The 16,437-nt window shown below is 33.9% G+C and overlaps 1 protein-coding gene and 2 long non-coding RNA genes across 3 annotated transcripts; all 3 read right to left on the minus strand.

The window, feature by feature from the left end:
- Positions 1 to 2,135: 2,135 nt before the first annotated feature.
- LOC104108939 (UDP-glycosyltransferase 86A1-like) lies at positions 2,136 to 5,070 on the minus strand. Its single transcript, XM_009618093.4, has 2 exons — positions 4,262 to 5,070; positions 2,136 to 3,092 (listed from the first exon to the last, which is right to left on the minus strand). Exons 1-2 carry the CDS (start codon positions 4,785 to 4,787, stop codon positions 2,143 to 2,145), a joined length of 1,476 nt encoding a protein of 491 aa, XP_009616388.1. The 5' UTR covers positions 4,788 to 5,070; the 3' UTR covers positions 2,136 to 2,142.
- A 6,123-nt stretch (positions 5,071 to 11,193) lies between these two features.
- LOC138906412 (uncharacterized) lies at positions 11,194 to 11,861 on the minus strand. Its single transcript, XR_011413757.1, has 2 exons — positions 11,781 to 11,861; positions 11,194 to 11,406 (listed from the first exon to the last, which is right to left on the minus strand). It is a non-coding gene; the product is annotated as an uncharacterized lncRNA (long non-coding RNA).
- Positions 11,862 to 11,900: 39 nt separating this feature from the next.
- On the minus strand, positions 11,901 to 15,700 carry LOC138904408 (uncharacterized). Its single transcript, XR_011413432.1, has 3 exons — positions 15,623 to 15,700; positions 12,071 to 12,412; positions 11,901 to 11,978 (listed from the first exon to the last, which is right to left on the minus strand). It is a non-coding gene; the product is annotated as an uncharacterized lncRNA (long non-coding RNA).
- Positions 15,701 to 16,437: the final 737 nt, after the last annotated feature.

The raw sequence follows: 16,437 nt of genomic DNA on the forward strand, positions 1-16,437 counted from the left end.
TTCCTCTCCCGGTCTGTGAAGTAGCTTGTGCGACCGGAATCAACCCCGCCTGAGCTAATGTACCAAATATGTTAAAGAACCGTGCTAAAGTCTCCTGAAGTCTGGGGGTAACAACGGGTGTCTCTGGTGCCTGTCCCCCTGCTGGAGCTACTTGTGGCTCTTCAACTGCTGCTCTGACAGGTGCTCTAGCTGCGACATGTGCCCTTCCTCGGCCTGGCCTCTTGCAGCCCTAGCAGAACGCGCGGGTGTCTGCTCAGCTGACCCAGTAGCACGTGTCCTCACAATCTGTTAGAGAATAGAGATACAAAGGCTCAAATTCCAAGATCAACAAATTCCGCACGACAGGAATGAAAGTAGTGAAAATTTTCTAACAGTTCTGTAGCCTCTCGAAGATATGTACAGACGTCTCCGTACCGATCCGCAAGACTCTACTAAACTCACGTATGACTCGTAGCACCTATGAACCTAGAGCTTTGATACTAACTTGTCACGATCCAAATCTCCCTCTGTAGGATGTCGTGATGGAACCTAGTCTTAGGGACTAGGTAAGCCTAATATTTACTGAAATAATAACAATATTAATTAACGACTGACAAATGCGAAATAGAAATCTCTATACAACACTTATAATTCCAAAACCGGTAGTATAAGTCATAAGCTCTACTAAGTTACTAGAAAGCCTATAAATACAACTGTTTTGAAGTAGAGATAAAACAGTGTGAGAACAATATCAGAAGGTGACTCTGAAGCCTGCGAACGCAATAATAGGTTTACCTTGAGTCTCCACAGCAAGATCCGTACATCTAGCTAGCGATCAACTGACTCCAATTTACCTGGCTCTGCACAAAAATATACAAAAGTGTAGTATGAGTATACCACAGTCGGTACTCAGTAAGTATCAAGACTAACCTCGGTAGAGTAGTGACGAGGTACAATCAAGACGCTCACTAGTCAAATAACATGTGCAATATAGCATACAAAACTAATAGGGAACAAATAGCAATGATAGCAACAATAACAAAGTAGTGATATAAACAGCAAGGCAACAAGAACAACATAATTATTACTAAGACGAATAAGAAACACAAGTACAACCAATTAAACAAGTCCTTCAAATATAAATCTTTCACATATAATTCTTTCGAATAAATACCCCCCGAATATATTTCTTCAAATAAATAATCCTTATATAAAAATCATAAAATACGGGTCTCAGCCCCCTTTCATATTCTCACGGCACCTCGTGCCCATATCTCTATCACAACCGCATGGACAACTCTCGTGCCAAATATATCAATACATAAAATCTGCACGATCAATTTATTTTCAATAAAGTAAGGTTACAATTTATAAACCAAGTAAGAATTCAACAAAGAAATGAGTTTATTTTTGAAATAGTTTGAGTGAAGAAAATGACATTTCAATTAAAATAAAGCATCAGATAGGCTACTGATTTGGATATAAAACTTAATAAATTAAAACCTAATAGTAATTTCTTTTATTAAAAACAACTCAATCATTAAGAACAAGTACAAACCAGAAATACAAATCCTCAGAGTCTCGTACGAAAAAGCCAAAGCCAACATAATACTACAAGAAATACAAAACACTTAATATTAAGTCAAATAATACATCACGGAGAACACAGAAATTTACATATTACGAAAAAATAAAATAACCAAAGGCAAGTGCAGCCATAGAGAAATATAAACAAAAGGGTTCTCCCGAGGTATTTTTCACGTAAAAATACTTGTGTTCTTTACTTTCTGCATTTATCATTCTGCAACTGTAGTGTAAGGAACTCGTAGAAGAACCATGTCCTTTTATAATCTGTGCATGCGAAAAATTGAACGCCACACAAATCACCCCTCTTGTGTGGTATTGAAGTACACAAATCACCGATGTATATATTCTTCGAACGATACATTTGGTTTGGTTTTGGCAATCTTTTTTCTACGTCTGCCTGAATATAGAGGGTGCTGAAAGACAGTGATATTATTACCTTCTAACGAAAATTCTATAATGGAAGCATATAGGGTGCAAACTATAATCCTTTTTCCCTATACATAAAAGTAATGAACTTAATATGTTATCCTTATCAAAACTCTTATTTTTAAGGGCCTACAGGATGATCATTTTGCATTAACGGTTTAATTGCTGAGCCTCAGATTCTAAGGCAACCACATTTTTCTTTGGAATTTTTGACTTCAAATCATCGATAAACTTTGTAAAATTCACTTGAGATGATCCATTTATCGCCACTGCATCCTCTAATGTTTTCCTGACTTTCTTGATTTGTTGCTTCATTTCTTCTGCTACTTTTCCTCTCAACAAAAGTTTAACTTTCTCTGACACTTCGTCCCTCGTAATTGATTCCTTATCACAAAGATTAATCCCGATCTTCCAATCATCAACCACTATTTTCCGATTAGTAAATTGATCAGTCAGCAAAGGAAAACAAATAAACGGAACAGAACACCATATACTTTCCAAGATCGAATTCCAACCGCAATGAGTCAAGAATCCTCCGACTGCTGGATGAGAAATTACCGCAGTTTGACAACACCACGGCACAATTAACCCTCGATCCTTAATAAATTCTTCGTAACCAATTGGTAAATAATCAGTTTCTTCCGAACTAACAATATCAGGACGAAGCACCCAAAGGAAATTTACTTCACTGACCACTAGGCCACGTGCAATTTCCATTATATTTTGTTTAGTAGTGTGAGCATAGCTTCCGAATGATACATATATGACTGAGCCACAAGGCTTGGCGTCGAGCCAATTGGTGCAATCGGACTCGGACCACAGACTCGTTTTCACTGAGCTCTTGGTGAAGCCAGGGGAGAAAAGTGGTCCAATTGCATAAACAGGCTGCTTCTCTTGTAATGCTGCAATGGTTTCGGATTCGAGTTGTTGCACGGTGTTACAAATGATATATTCTGCTTTTTTCACATCTGTGAATATTGCTCTGTGGATTATTCGGTTCGCCACCATTTTTGTATCATTAGACTGAAGATAAGAAGCTAAATCTGTTGGCTTTATTGCCTTCACTCCTGGTATGTAATCTATGACGTCCTGGCGTTTGTCTGGCAAACCATCAAATATATGGAATAACTATAAGGTTTTGAAAATGATTAATATTATAGGCAATCCTAGTTAAAATATATATCCACGCTACTGCATTAAGGAAAATCTCTCCCTTTCTTCTTTACAATTCAATATTTTCAGGTACGATAAACCTTTTAACATCAGACAAACAACTTATAATTTAGACTCTACATTGTCCACTTTGTTTTCTCCAAAAAAAAAAGGAAGAAGATTAAACTTATATATGCTGACAATGTAAAGAAGAATTTTACACGTTAGTGTATTTTAACCTATTTTAACAGGTAACAAGCCTTATTTTCTAGATTAATACACCATATCTATAAACATGTAGTTATCTTTTAGGTGACTTAGTAGTGTAAAAAAAATTATTACACCAGCAGTATAGTATAAAATTAAGCTAAAAAAGATAACACCCAAAAGTTGAACACAGAAGCATGTTATATATATATATATATATATATATATATATATATATATATATATATATATATATATATATATATATATATATATATATATGTGTGTGTGTGTATGTATGTATTAGCGAGCTAGTATCTCCACGTTCAAGCAGTTTAGGCTACAATGGATATTAAAATAATTCCGAGTGTTGCATTTACTAATCATTAAGGAGTATTACCATGATCTGCAAATTTCACTCCTAATATCGACACAACTAAAAATTGATCTAAACTTGATGTTAGGTCAATCGTAAAAATCAGTTTTGTACACACTAGCACTCAGTGGCTGGGCCACGTAGCTCCAACGGGTGTCAATGGACACTCCTTATTCACCGAAAAATTACACCGCTTAGATAAGTATTTTATTATGCATATATATTATGTGTTAAATTCTCTTAACTTCTTCGTGTATTTACTTTTTTAAATTTTGAGACTCCTTAATAAAAATTCTGGTTGCGTTACCAACATCGAAGGGAATGAAAGATAACAGCTTCTTCAGTACAACTCAAAACGGCAAATTTCAAGGTAAAGTAAACAAATTAAACATTTCATTTTATCAAAAATAAAATTGTTAAAAAATGGTTTCGCAAGAGTCTTCCTGAAATCTTTAAAATCATCAAGTTTAATATCTATATTAGGGTAATAATAGCTTTCCAGAAAATGGCCATTAATTAAGTGAAGATACTTACCAATACAATCGTAGTGGCCATTTTGTCTTAGCAGGTCTAAGTGATAATACACACTTAAAACAAGAGCTGGTTCCGTCCAATACGAGACATTCACCAAATTATACTTCTTAGCTATGGTAGATGGCCATATATAAAAAGTATCAGCAACTAGTATATTTGGTGGTGGATTTGAGAGGACTAAGTTTTCAACAAGCTCATCAACATGGGAACCAAAGTCATTTAGTATAGCTTCAAAATATTTATCATGGTTAAGTGATCTATCAAAATCTATAGGGAAACCATCGTAAATTGTCACATCACGGATATCCAGGCCTAATTTTCGTGCACTCGAGAAAAGATCGTCGCCCTCGACACCATTTTCTAGCCGGGCTTTGGATATTTGGTAGTGAACTGATTGAGTGTTTACAAAAGTGATGGTGAAGCCATTGGATGCAAGTTTGATGGCTAGATTAACAAAGGGAATTACATGACCTTGGAGAGGGTAAGGAAACAATATAGCATGAGGCTTTTGGTCAATTTGGTTCATTTTTTAAAGTGTATTAGGATGTCTCTCCCTTTAGAGATAGGGGCAAGTCAGGAGTTTACTCCGAGTATTTATGCCACCGGTAGCAATACGTTACAGGCGAATGACATGATTCCCGAGGAGTTATACGACGGTTCCCCACTTTGTTCAATTCGTTTGGTTTGTGCTTACATGAGATGAGAGATAGAGAGGTATATTTTCTATAGCAAGGGGTATGCGTTCACTCTCAGAGGAATATTTTTCTAAAATGAAATGATGTTGTGTCTCTTTTATAGAAAATTAAGATGATGAGGTATTTTGTGGTGCGGAATATGATACCTAGGGATGGAGATGAGAATAGTACGTAAAATGGTGGATGAACCACATAATATGCTAGAGATAAATTCGAAGAAATGTCAGCATATTTAACTTGATTTGGATAGTCCATATTTTCGGGCATACAAGTGATCGGACAGAGAAGACAAATAAATTTAATTTGGTTAGACAAATTAAAGACGTAGGATAATAGGATTTTTAGTATTATTTCTTACAAAATGATAAGAGACAAGCTGATCTAGATCTAAATAAATAATTTCTTTTCTGGATTATAATTACTTAAAATTCATCGACTATATGTAAATTAAAACTAGCAGTTTTGTTCTTTGAAATTCTATCATGTGAATGTCTCTCTTAAATATCATCCTAAGTATCATGCCAAAGTGAGTGGGATTGTGTTGAATTGTATAACTATTTATGTTATTGGAGTGCCAATCATAGTGCAGGAATTATTTTTAGTTTTTGTTTGTTTCTTTTCCTTATAAGAAGCTGCCCTACAAAGTACAAACCACGTGCTTCTGCTAATTTCCAAATAAAATATATGAGTTGTAAACGATGTTAGTAGCTAGAAAACAAGACTATTTTTCTTTAATTTCCTTATGGTTTCTCTTTCCCTTTTGTGCCCTTATGCTGACTTCCTTTTCACCGTTCAATTTTTTCATTTAATAACACAACAAGGATAAACGTGACTTTTTAACGTTAGTGTGATAAACATGCGAGAGGACCAATAAGGACCACAGACGTCGCTTGTTTTTCAACTGTATATACTTTCTGGAAGGTAATTCCATGAATATACCCTTGTCCTTTTCATTTTTCTTAATTTCTTCGCAAGAATGATAAAATTGCATTAATATTCTCAGGTGACGTACAATGTTTCAAGTTATAAGTAGTAGCGAAGATTACGTAGTTAACTAACACCAAACCTAGAATTAATTCGTTTCGGCCAAAACTTTTTGTTCTTTTTATTTTTTGTTTTTTATAACTTGGAATTGCTCAACAATAATAAGATTTACCAAAAGATAAAAGATCAATACAAAAAAAAATACACATGATCAAAGACGAGAGCTTCCAAATATATTCACGTGTCAAATCAATCTCCCATGAAGAAACCATTCTTCTACAAAATTATGAAGATAATTTCAACGGTAGACATTCAATTAAATACTAATTTCACAAAAGTCAACTTTCATTTGTCACTTTAAAATAACTCAACTAATAATTTTGTCCAAACAAACAAAATACATACGACCGATCCATGTTATTTCTATGTTCATAAAACTTTTATCCATATATTCGTTCAGACATGCCTTTTCTTTTAGCACTATAGCACGTTCAAAGTAGAGCTTCCATTATAACTCAGCACTGTAAACTCTAAACAATGCTATGGTAAAGCAAAGCGGATTAGCTCAAAATTATTTCATAAATTAAGGCTCAGCAAAATAATTGGCCTACAAGTTCTTTAACTTTTTTTTTAGTTTAACGATCCATCGAGTATTCACTAGCTCGACTAATGAAAATTTAGGTCATGTAGAACCAATTAAAAGGAAAAACGTTCTGTAGCACCCCGAAAAATTGTAAAGTACTTAAGCGCTATTAAGAAAAAAGCTGATGTGCTCTGATTATATTATTTTATGTGCAGACGAGGACTATTAATATGATGGATATCAATTGGATATGATAATAAGTGTACAAGACATATTATAAGTGATGTGGGGTCTAAGGATAGCCCTAAGTCCAAGTCAAATTGGAAATTACATGATAGACTAAAGTTCCAAATGAGTACGCACAAGACCAAATTTTGGACGAATATATCTACACACACACACACACACACACACACACACACACATATATATATATATATATATATATATATATATATATATATGGAGTTATGTGATGGAAAACCTATCAAATGAAAGATCTTCGAATCTAGATTCTAACGCTTCAAACCGTTTGTCATTTGGACATTCCCACAAGAAGTTATGACTAAATTACCAAAGGCTGGCAGAGTAGTCTACATATGCGAAGCATCCGGGGCCGCGTCCGAAAGAAAGGCTGGCAGTGAAGTGCTGCCATAGCGTCCAGGTCCGCATTCGAGCTTCAACGAAGAGTGAAGTGGGGATGCGAAGCATCCAGGGCCGCGTCCGAAACCTAGAAATCTGGGCCGATAAATACAAGGTCGGGGGAGGAGAGTATTTTGAGTATTTGGGGGTTAGGGTTCTTGAGGTGAAGGGGCGATTTTGAGCTCAAATCAAGTCCAATCAACTAAGGTAAGTTGTTAATGATATTTTGGGTTTATTCTTACTCAATATACATGAGTTCTAACATCATTCTTGCATCCAAATGCTAGATTTCATCATCAAATCCTCAAGAACACTAAAATCACCAAAGTTGTGATTTTTCAAGATTGATATACTAGAGGTAATTCCAATGCTTCAAACTCATTTATTATGAGTAGTTAGAAGTATTTGAAGCATTTGTTATAAGTTTTAATGGTTGAAAGATTGGATTATAAAACTCTAGTTCATGGCATGAATAGTACTTTTAAGAAAATAAGAGAGAAGATGAGTATTAATCTTGGCGATGAAATTGATGAACACAATGAACCTATGGAGTTATTTGTTAGAAAAAGGATGGAACTGATCAACTAAGTAATCACCCGAATTGTATATTTTACAAGTGTAGATTATGGAATATAATGAATAGTAACTTGGTGGCAATGGACAATTGATGTAGTATCATTAGTGATTTCAAATGGCTATTATAATATAAGAATGAAGTTGAATGGTCTAACTTGTAAATCTATTTGGCGATTTGGGTTGTTGGAGGCTTGTAGCCAACTTATGAGCCATATATGGATATTGATCAATATTTTAGGTCATATTTTGATGTAATTAGGATATCTAATTGTAGATATCGACTTGTTGGTGATGTTTGGGCATTTTAATCAATATTTGAATGATGGAAGAGAATTGAAATCTTGTGGGAGTTAATAAAGCGAAAGCGAGGTAAGTTGATTAAAACTTACTCTTCTTGAGGGATTTTCTCTAAAAGCATATTTCAAGTTAATACTTAAGTTGTTTGTAAATGTGCTTTCGTGCTTGTGGGGACAAATAAGTACGGATGTCTCCACGTACTAGAATATTATATTGCATATGTAGTGTCATACCGTTTTATAAAATTTTATTTTAAACCTTGTTGGCAAAATGACACTCAAGGTAAATGTTATAAGTTTTTATCAAAACTTACGTATTTACAAGAGTATACATATTTGAGTGCTAAAGATAATTTTTCGTGAAAAGTATTTCTTTTAAATATTGACGAACAGAATAGCACATGTGGTATCTTTTAAATATTGATGTTAAATTGCTAAAGACTTTTGCATATAAAATGTTATTTATTTAAATTTTGTTAAAATGATTTAGATTTTCTATAAATGCTATGATTTGATGAAAATAGATCCTTTGAGGCTACTATGCTATGAATCTATTTTTGAAGTATCAAATGTTTTGGGAGTTACTTGTGTTCACCGAGATTGACTTCGGATATATCGTGTTCGTTGTCATGAAACTATACGTGTCGGTGTAGGCGTAGATGGCCACTTTGTGGTATAGACTACCACATAGTGTTTTCCCTCGAGAGGGTACTATTTTGTGCTATTATTAGCATGGCTGAGTCTATTCGTACGTCACTATGATGAGACGACCTGAGCAAGTAGGGTATATAATACTTGCCGCTAGGTACATAACCTAGTTGACCTCCTTATGTCGGTGATGGTATAGTATTCCCAGTGAAGGTAAGGATGATTTTCTTATGTTTAGACCTAAGAAGCCGAAAGTGATTTCAATGACTTAAAAGCAAATTGAATGATTTTGTATGGTTTTATCTAAAATCTTGGATTGATGTAAATGCTTTAAAAGTTTATATTGTGGATTATATTTCACTTGGTTGTTATTTAAAATAACAAGGGTCGTGAATTGATAAAATTTCTTATCGTTTTATATCAAATATTGGTGCATTTATTTTATAAAGTTTGTCCCAAGAACTTAAGTTAGAGAGACTATATGAGACTTATTGAGTATCGTTGTGGTGTACTCAACCCTTAGGGGCCCCATTCAGGGCCCTGCTTACTTTACATGTTCAGGATGATGTATGATACGTGGCATGCGGTCAGGCTAGGTTGACTCTCTTTCCGAGGTATTGTGAAGTATCACTTTTATTTCGTGGTAGCTATCATTTTCTTTCTTATTATATTTTATTGGAATTACTCTAACCGTTGGTTCTATTCTTTGGTATAGAGGCTTCATAGATAGCTGTGAAAGGTTGTAGTAACGGGGTTGTACACGACATACATGAAAGTATATTTATTTTTCTTAGTCTCATTGTTATTATCATGAAAGGCGTCATGTGTGATTTTGAATTGGAAAATATTTTATCATTTAACTTGAAAATGTATATGATTTTCAAGGAGCTTCCGTAGTTAAATTGGTTTTTATGCATATGATTTGGGTGCATCACATGGTTTGATTCGCTCGAATCGGGTTGTGTGCCGATCACGTAGTTTTGGATCGTGACACGTTCTCTACGAGAAATATTTTTATTAGTAATTCTTGAATTTGAGACACATGATTAACGGTAAGGATCATATTTATCCGACCACATTCATTGGTGATAGTTGTGTGGCTTGTTATGTGTTATGTTGCTTATCTTCCCATTTCCAAATGTGTAGTACTGACCACAAAATATTGACCGTAGAGAACGTGTCTCAAATTGAATCAATCAAGAGACACATAGCACTCCTATTTGGTGAAGGGGATATAGTAGTTATAATCGGCGTCAGTTGTTTACATTGACATGTAATATAGGGAAAGGAACATAATGAAGAGACGAGGCGCAAGAGCGAAGAGGCTTAACAATCCGGTAATGTATTTAGCCACAATGGAATGGACAAGGAGAAATGTTGAGTGAAAACTTGGGAATTGCTTGATGTCTTCTGGGGGAAGCGATGCTGGGGTTTGATTTATATAACACACTAGTGAATTTTCCTCGCTTCGCGCTGTTGTTAATGAACATTAGTAATATCAAACAATTATTTTCTAAATAAAATAAAATTTTGAGAAGTTAAAACAGATTTTTTTACAATTATATTTTTTGAAGCATTCCTTAATCAATTACGAATGTAATCAGTACATGTCTATTAGCTTGGGAAATTGAAGGCTGGCACACTACACTGTACCTGTTCTAATAGTTCTGTGAGAGACAAAAGCCTACTCTTTTGTTAATGACCTACATTATACCACTCTTTTGGCAAACCACAGACAACAAAGCAACTAATTTCATTAGCTTAAGAAGTGCCATAGATATGTTTAGCTCTCTGGAGCTCCGGAAGAACTAGGTGCTTCTTTGTGACTTTAATGTGAAAAATATAATCTTGTTCAATAAAAGTAATACAAACGCAGAATATGTAGTGAGTGCTAACATGTATTATATGAAATACAAAAGAGTAGAATGGTTAGTTAAATGTGGTTATTGAGAAAGGGAAAATATTTACATATATATCATGCCGAAACATATGGCTTAATACTGCACAAAGTCTGCCGCTTACTCTAATATTGAAATGATTGTGCAGATATGCTCATTCCTAAAATTTGAAATATTATATAGTAATTAGGACAAGAGGGAGTTTCTCTAGTGGTAAGCACCCCCCATATCCAATCAAGAGGTTGTGAGTTCGAGTCACCCCAAGAGCAAGGTGAGGAGTTCTTGGAGGGAGGGAGTCGGAGGTCTATCGTAAATAACCTATCTACCCTAGTACCCTCCCCAGACCCCACTAGTGGGGTTGTTATTGTTATTGTTGTTGTATATAGTAATTAGAAATACTCAGTGATGCAATGAATCGGATTGTGTTAGCCTATCGTGGGATGTCAATCCAAAATGACACTAAGAGACCAAGATTTTTTTGTTAAGAAGAAAATATGATTTTTTTTAGTTACGATACCATAATTACATCAAAGCTGATATAGAAATACAAATTAGATAGAAGAAATTACAAATTGCATCACATCATAAGTTAGTGAGGGTCCTGATCTCCGAAGGAACTTGTTGCACCTTCAATATTCCATTGAGTACTTGTATCACACACAAAAAGTACTTGTATATAATATAAATAAATTTTTTTTGAGAAATATGAATTTTAATGAGCTCTTTTAGAAGAAACCCATCCTTCTCTTCTCCAATGCAGTCAATTACTTCGAAAACATATTTTCTCGTGCAATCTGTTGACACATTGCTCCACAATGAACAACTGAAAGGGATTAGACAGATTAATTCAAAATTAGGTATGAGATACAGTAGTAAGAAGATGCATCAGTCCTCTTACACCAATTCTTGCCATACGTAAAAAACCGACATGACATAAAACAGAGTTTAGATATCTAAAAGCACATATATAAGAAGATAAATTCACTACCATTATAATGGCGGACTTCAACCGCTGCCAACATAACACAGTACTCTATCTTTGGGTACCTAAGAGGACGACACTTGATGCCGATAACCACAAATTTGCCTTCTAACAACAAAAAGTCGTTTTCCCTAAAAGCTTCATAAAAGATTTCTCTATACAATGTAGTATAAGGTTTTCATGAAAAAAAGGTAGTGATACAAATGCACAAGTACCAGTTCAATATCTTTAATCAAAATTGCTGTCATAATAGAAATTTCTATCTTGCTTGCTTTCCTGCTCTTTATGGCTATGTAGGAATGACCAAAGGAGAATGGGATTCCAAGTAGCCCATTTGTGTATAGCAAATGGAATTGGTATTTCTCTGAACTTGGGTCCTCAAATTTAGGAATGCTAAACACGCTCGCTTAGCCCTACAAATTTACAATAAGAAGCATACTGATTAAGGATCTAAACTCTATAAAAGCATTACACAAGTAACACATGTAATTGAAGTATGTGTTACCTACGAGAAAGAAGAGGAAGAAAGGGAGACATTATCAACACAACTTTCTTTTGGGCTAAATTCTTTAGCAGCTACTTTTTCTCAGAAGGTCATATGCCCTTCATTGAAGACCTACAGTAGAAGAAAAATCTAAAACAAAATCGTAACACGCTCTAGCAAGTCAGCATTCAAAGGAAATGAATTGCTTTGAAACTTAGCACCAGGGAAATCAACTTTCACCAGCAGTTCTAACTGGTGTTGCTAAAAGTAGTCACAAAGTCATTTAGACCACAACATAGCCATAATAGATTATTCTCCAGCTCTTCCCGTGCCGATTGGATCTCCAACCCAAACAATGAAATCCTACCAAAAAAATAGTATAAATAAAGATCTAAAATCATATAAAATTGACAACATCAGAGGAATATGAGAAAAAAAAACCGTTGGAATTTGACATATCATAATACCCTCTCGAAGCAAGCTCTATGAAATCATGACAAGTTGTTGATACATACTTGTAATACATCTACTTTAAAAGTACAAATTTCATTTTCTCCCTCATACATTAGACCCAACTGCAACATAAGTAAATCAAAAAGCAAAAGAAATATAGTACTACCTCATTTTTAAATGAACCATAAATTTCAAGAGTGGCCTATGTTGGGATTTTAAGCTTGTGTAGCTTAAAGAAGGTGAATGAGAAATGGAGGAAAAATGAAATATTTGAGTTTCCCTTGGGAAAGGGACATTGTCCCATATCGGAGAAAGAAAAAGCTTTTGATGGGTATATATATAATTGTTCTTCTTCTAGCTCTTAAAGAGTTAAGAAAAAGGCAAGCCTCGCGCCGTCGTCGTCGTTGCTCGGCTCGGCTTCGGCTTCGGATTTTCAAAGATTGATTGATTAATCTTTTTGGACAAAATTCCTTTCAATTATTTAATTAAATAATTAACAAAAAATTCAATCTGGAATAACCCATGACCCGCGATCCGGTTCGGTCAGGCCCGTTTTCTTTCCCGAATTATTTTAAATATATTTTTCCCGCATTATTTCAAACAACCCATTTCCAACAGCCATGGTTGTTTCTGAAAGGTTGTAAACTTTTTCAAAAACAATGCCAGCAACTCTATAAATAGAGTTTGAATCCCAGAATCTTTACTTACGAAATTTTCTGAGCTGCTTCTTCTTCTTCTTCTTCTTCTTCTTCTGCACAATATTATCCAGTATGTTTTACGACCATTGAGTGGTTCGCAGTTCATCAGAGTTTTGGTACCAATACACTGGTGAGTTAAATCGTTCTATCCTGGGAGAATATATTTCAGTACCTCGGGTACTTGAAAGGAATAATTTTCTTAAGGACACACTGTGTATTCAGTGGGCTCGATTTATTCCTATACTATTTTTTTTTGTTTTCCAGAATCTATTTCGTTAAACAAGTAGTACTAACTTTCTGTTTTTTTTTTCAGAAAGTTTAATTGTTTATTGCAGCAATACAGAATAATAACAATCTTAAGGAAATTATTTTTTTTATATTCTGTATTTTGTTTGTGCAGATTAAAACATGTGTGGTTTTCTACTCCTTCTGAATTTTACTATTATGATTTGAAGATATAAAAACTTCATCAGAGTATTGAAATTCGTAAAACGATTTGAAGAACATAAAAACTTCATCGTTTTTCTGTGAAACAGTATATAAAAACTTCGGTTTTATTTATTATACATACTGTTTTTTTGTTAATAATAGTATTGTGTACTGTTCTGATTTTGCCACAAAGCTTAAAGGTTTTTTAATGATTTGCTAAGTCTGGCAGGAAATGACTAGATAGTGTGTCTATAGGATTACACGTTTAGAAATCACCTATGTGAGTGTGAAGTGTAAGCCGCTTCAAGGGGAATGAAAGTAAAGGCCCATTCTCTAAGCACTCATGAAATCAGGCGGTGTTCATGGCTGAAACGAACACAACCGTGAGAACCATAGATGGTTAAGGATTGATTGTGTGACTTATGTTGTCTAGGTATACAACAAAGCTCGATGGTTCAAAGATATCAAATCTACCGATTGACCGAGTATATCTGATATAAGTTCACTACGGAAAGTTCAAAGGGAAACCTACTTATCCAGATGCAATTAATTCTTGCATGTAAAACACACACTCGTCCGTGCATTCCTTTATTTTATAGCCATTCCCCATTCATGTGGGGGATTGTTGGGATTTTAAGCTTGTGTAGCTTAAAGAAGGTGAATGAGAAATGGAGGGAAAATGAAATATTTGAGTTTCCCTTGGGAAAGGGACATTGTCCTATATCGGAGAAAGAAAAGGCTTTTGATGGGTATATATATAATTGCTCTTCTTATAGCTCTTAAAGAGTTAAGAAAAAGGCAAGCTTCACGCCGTCGTCGTCGTCGCTCGCTCGGCTTCGGCTTCGGCTTCGGCTTCGGATTTGGTCAAAGATCGATTAATTGATTAATCTTTTTGGACAAAATTCATTTCAATTATTTAATTAATTAAATAAATAATTAACGAAAAATTCAATCCGGAATAACCCATGACCCACGACCCGGTTCGGTCAGGCCCGTTTTCTTTCCCGAATTATTTTAAATACATTTTTCCCGCATTATTTCAAACAACCCTTTTCCAACAGCTATGGTTGTTTCTGAAAGGTTGTAAACCTTTTCAGAAACAATGTCAGCAACTCTATAAATAGAGTTTGAATCCCAGAATCTTTACTTACGAAATTTTCTGAGCTTCTTCTTCTTCTTCTTCTGCACAATATTTTCCAGTGTGTTTTACGACCATTGAGTGGTTCGCAGTTCATCAGAGTTTTGGTACCAATACACTGGTGAGTTAAATCATTCTATCCTGGGAGGATATATTCCAGCACCTCGGGTACTTGAGGGGAATAATTTTCTTAAGGACACACTGTGTATTCAGTGGGCTCGATTTATTCCTATACTATTTTTTTTTGTTTTCTAGAATCTATTTCGTTAAACAAGTATTACTAACTTTCTATTTTATTTTTTCAGAAAGTTTAATTGTTTATTACAGCAATATAGAATAATAACAGCCTATGTAGGCCCTCGTTCTGCACTTTGCCACATCTCTGCTATAAGACTATGAATAATCAAAATACAAGAGGGAATAATCAACGCAATAACAACGAATAAGCCAAGTGTTTCACCAAAATAGTTAAATAAATTTAAAGAGCAGTTGAAATCATACAAGACAAATGGGTGAAATTAGCTTTGCTCAAAATCGTTAACGGGAATAAATGAAACTTGATCATAGAGGGCGAATGCTGAAACCTAAAAGAGGAAATCAACACGAAAATCAACAAATTTGAACTGCATGCAAAGTTGCAAGCAGAAAAACAACGAATTGTGAAATAAAGAAAGCCCCAAAAGTAAAATACTACACAACAAAGAAAAAGTGAATAAATCTGCAAATGTAATCAGAACAATGGGAACATGAAAAGGCAAATAGATAGAACTATCAAATGGAAAAGGGAAACGGGAAAAGGAGAAGAAGTAGTAGCAGAGAGAGAGAAGGTACTGCTGGCTGATATTATGTGCTTACTCTGTTGAAGATTAAGTGTGCTTTGCTGATTGTCCTCTGCCGGATTAAGACACAGGTAAGCTCTCAACTATCTATAATTATACGATAAAGTTATTTTTCTTTTATTTATAACAGGAAAGCCACTTAATTATTCCTATAACACTCAGAAGGTCACTCAATCAAATTTTTCAAACTTTTAATAGTCAAATACCTATTTTACCCTTTAAATTATCAACTTTCATCTTCTTTCTTTTTTATTTTGAATATTATTTTTTATTTTTTATTTATATTATGGACTTACTTATAAAGCAAATAAATATATTCATAAAATAAACGTGCAAAATATTTTTCAAGCATATATAATGTTAGAATAATAAAATAATTGAGCACAATAAAAAAATTAATTAGAATAATTTATTCGCATAAATGATTATGATAATAATGACAAAAACTCAAAAAAAATATAAAATTGAAATAAAATAGAATAAAAACTTTTAAAACTTATATTCCGTACGTTTAATATAAACAATTTAAAATAGAGATATAGTTTATTATATATATTATATATGCTTAAAATTTATGCTCAATTATTTATTATTTCAATATTATATATGCATAACAAATATTTTATACTTTTTTTCTTTATAATAAAATTTATTTGTTCTATAGGTAAGTTCATAATATAGATTAAAAAGAAAAAAAATTATAATATTTTAAAAATATATAAAAATAAAAATTTAGAGGGTAAAATAGATATTTAGCCATCAAAAGTTTGAGAAATTTGGTTGAGTGACCTTCTGAGTGATATAGGCACAGTTAAGTGACTTTTCTGTTAT

Source organism: Nicotiana tomentosiformis, chromosome 2 (genome assembly GCF_000390325.3).
Source record: "Nicotiana tomentosiformis chromosome 2, ASM39032v3, whole genome shotgun sequence".
Lineage (NCBI taxonomy): Eukaryota > Viridiplantae > Streptophyta > Magnoliopsida > Solanales > Solanaceae > Nicotiana > Nicotiana tomentosiformis.

Coding starts and splice junctions, on each gene's coding strand:
- LOC104108939 (XM_009618093.4), bottom strand. CDS start 4,787: ATGAACCAAATTGACCAAAAGCCTCATGCTATATTGTTTCCTTACCCT. Junction 3,093..4,261: donor TGGCCACTACGATTGTATTG/GTAAGTATCTTC, acceptor ATGGTTTGCCAG/ACAAACGCCAGGACGTCATA.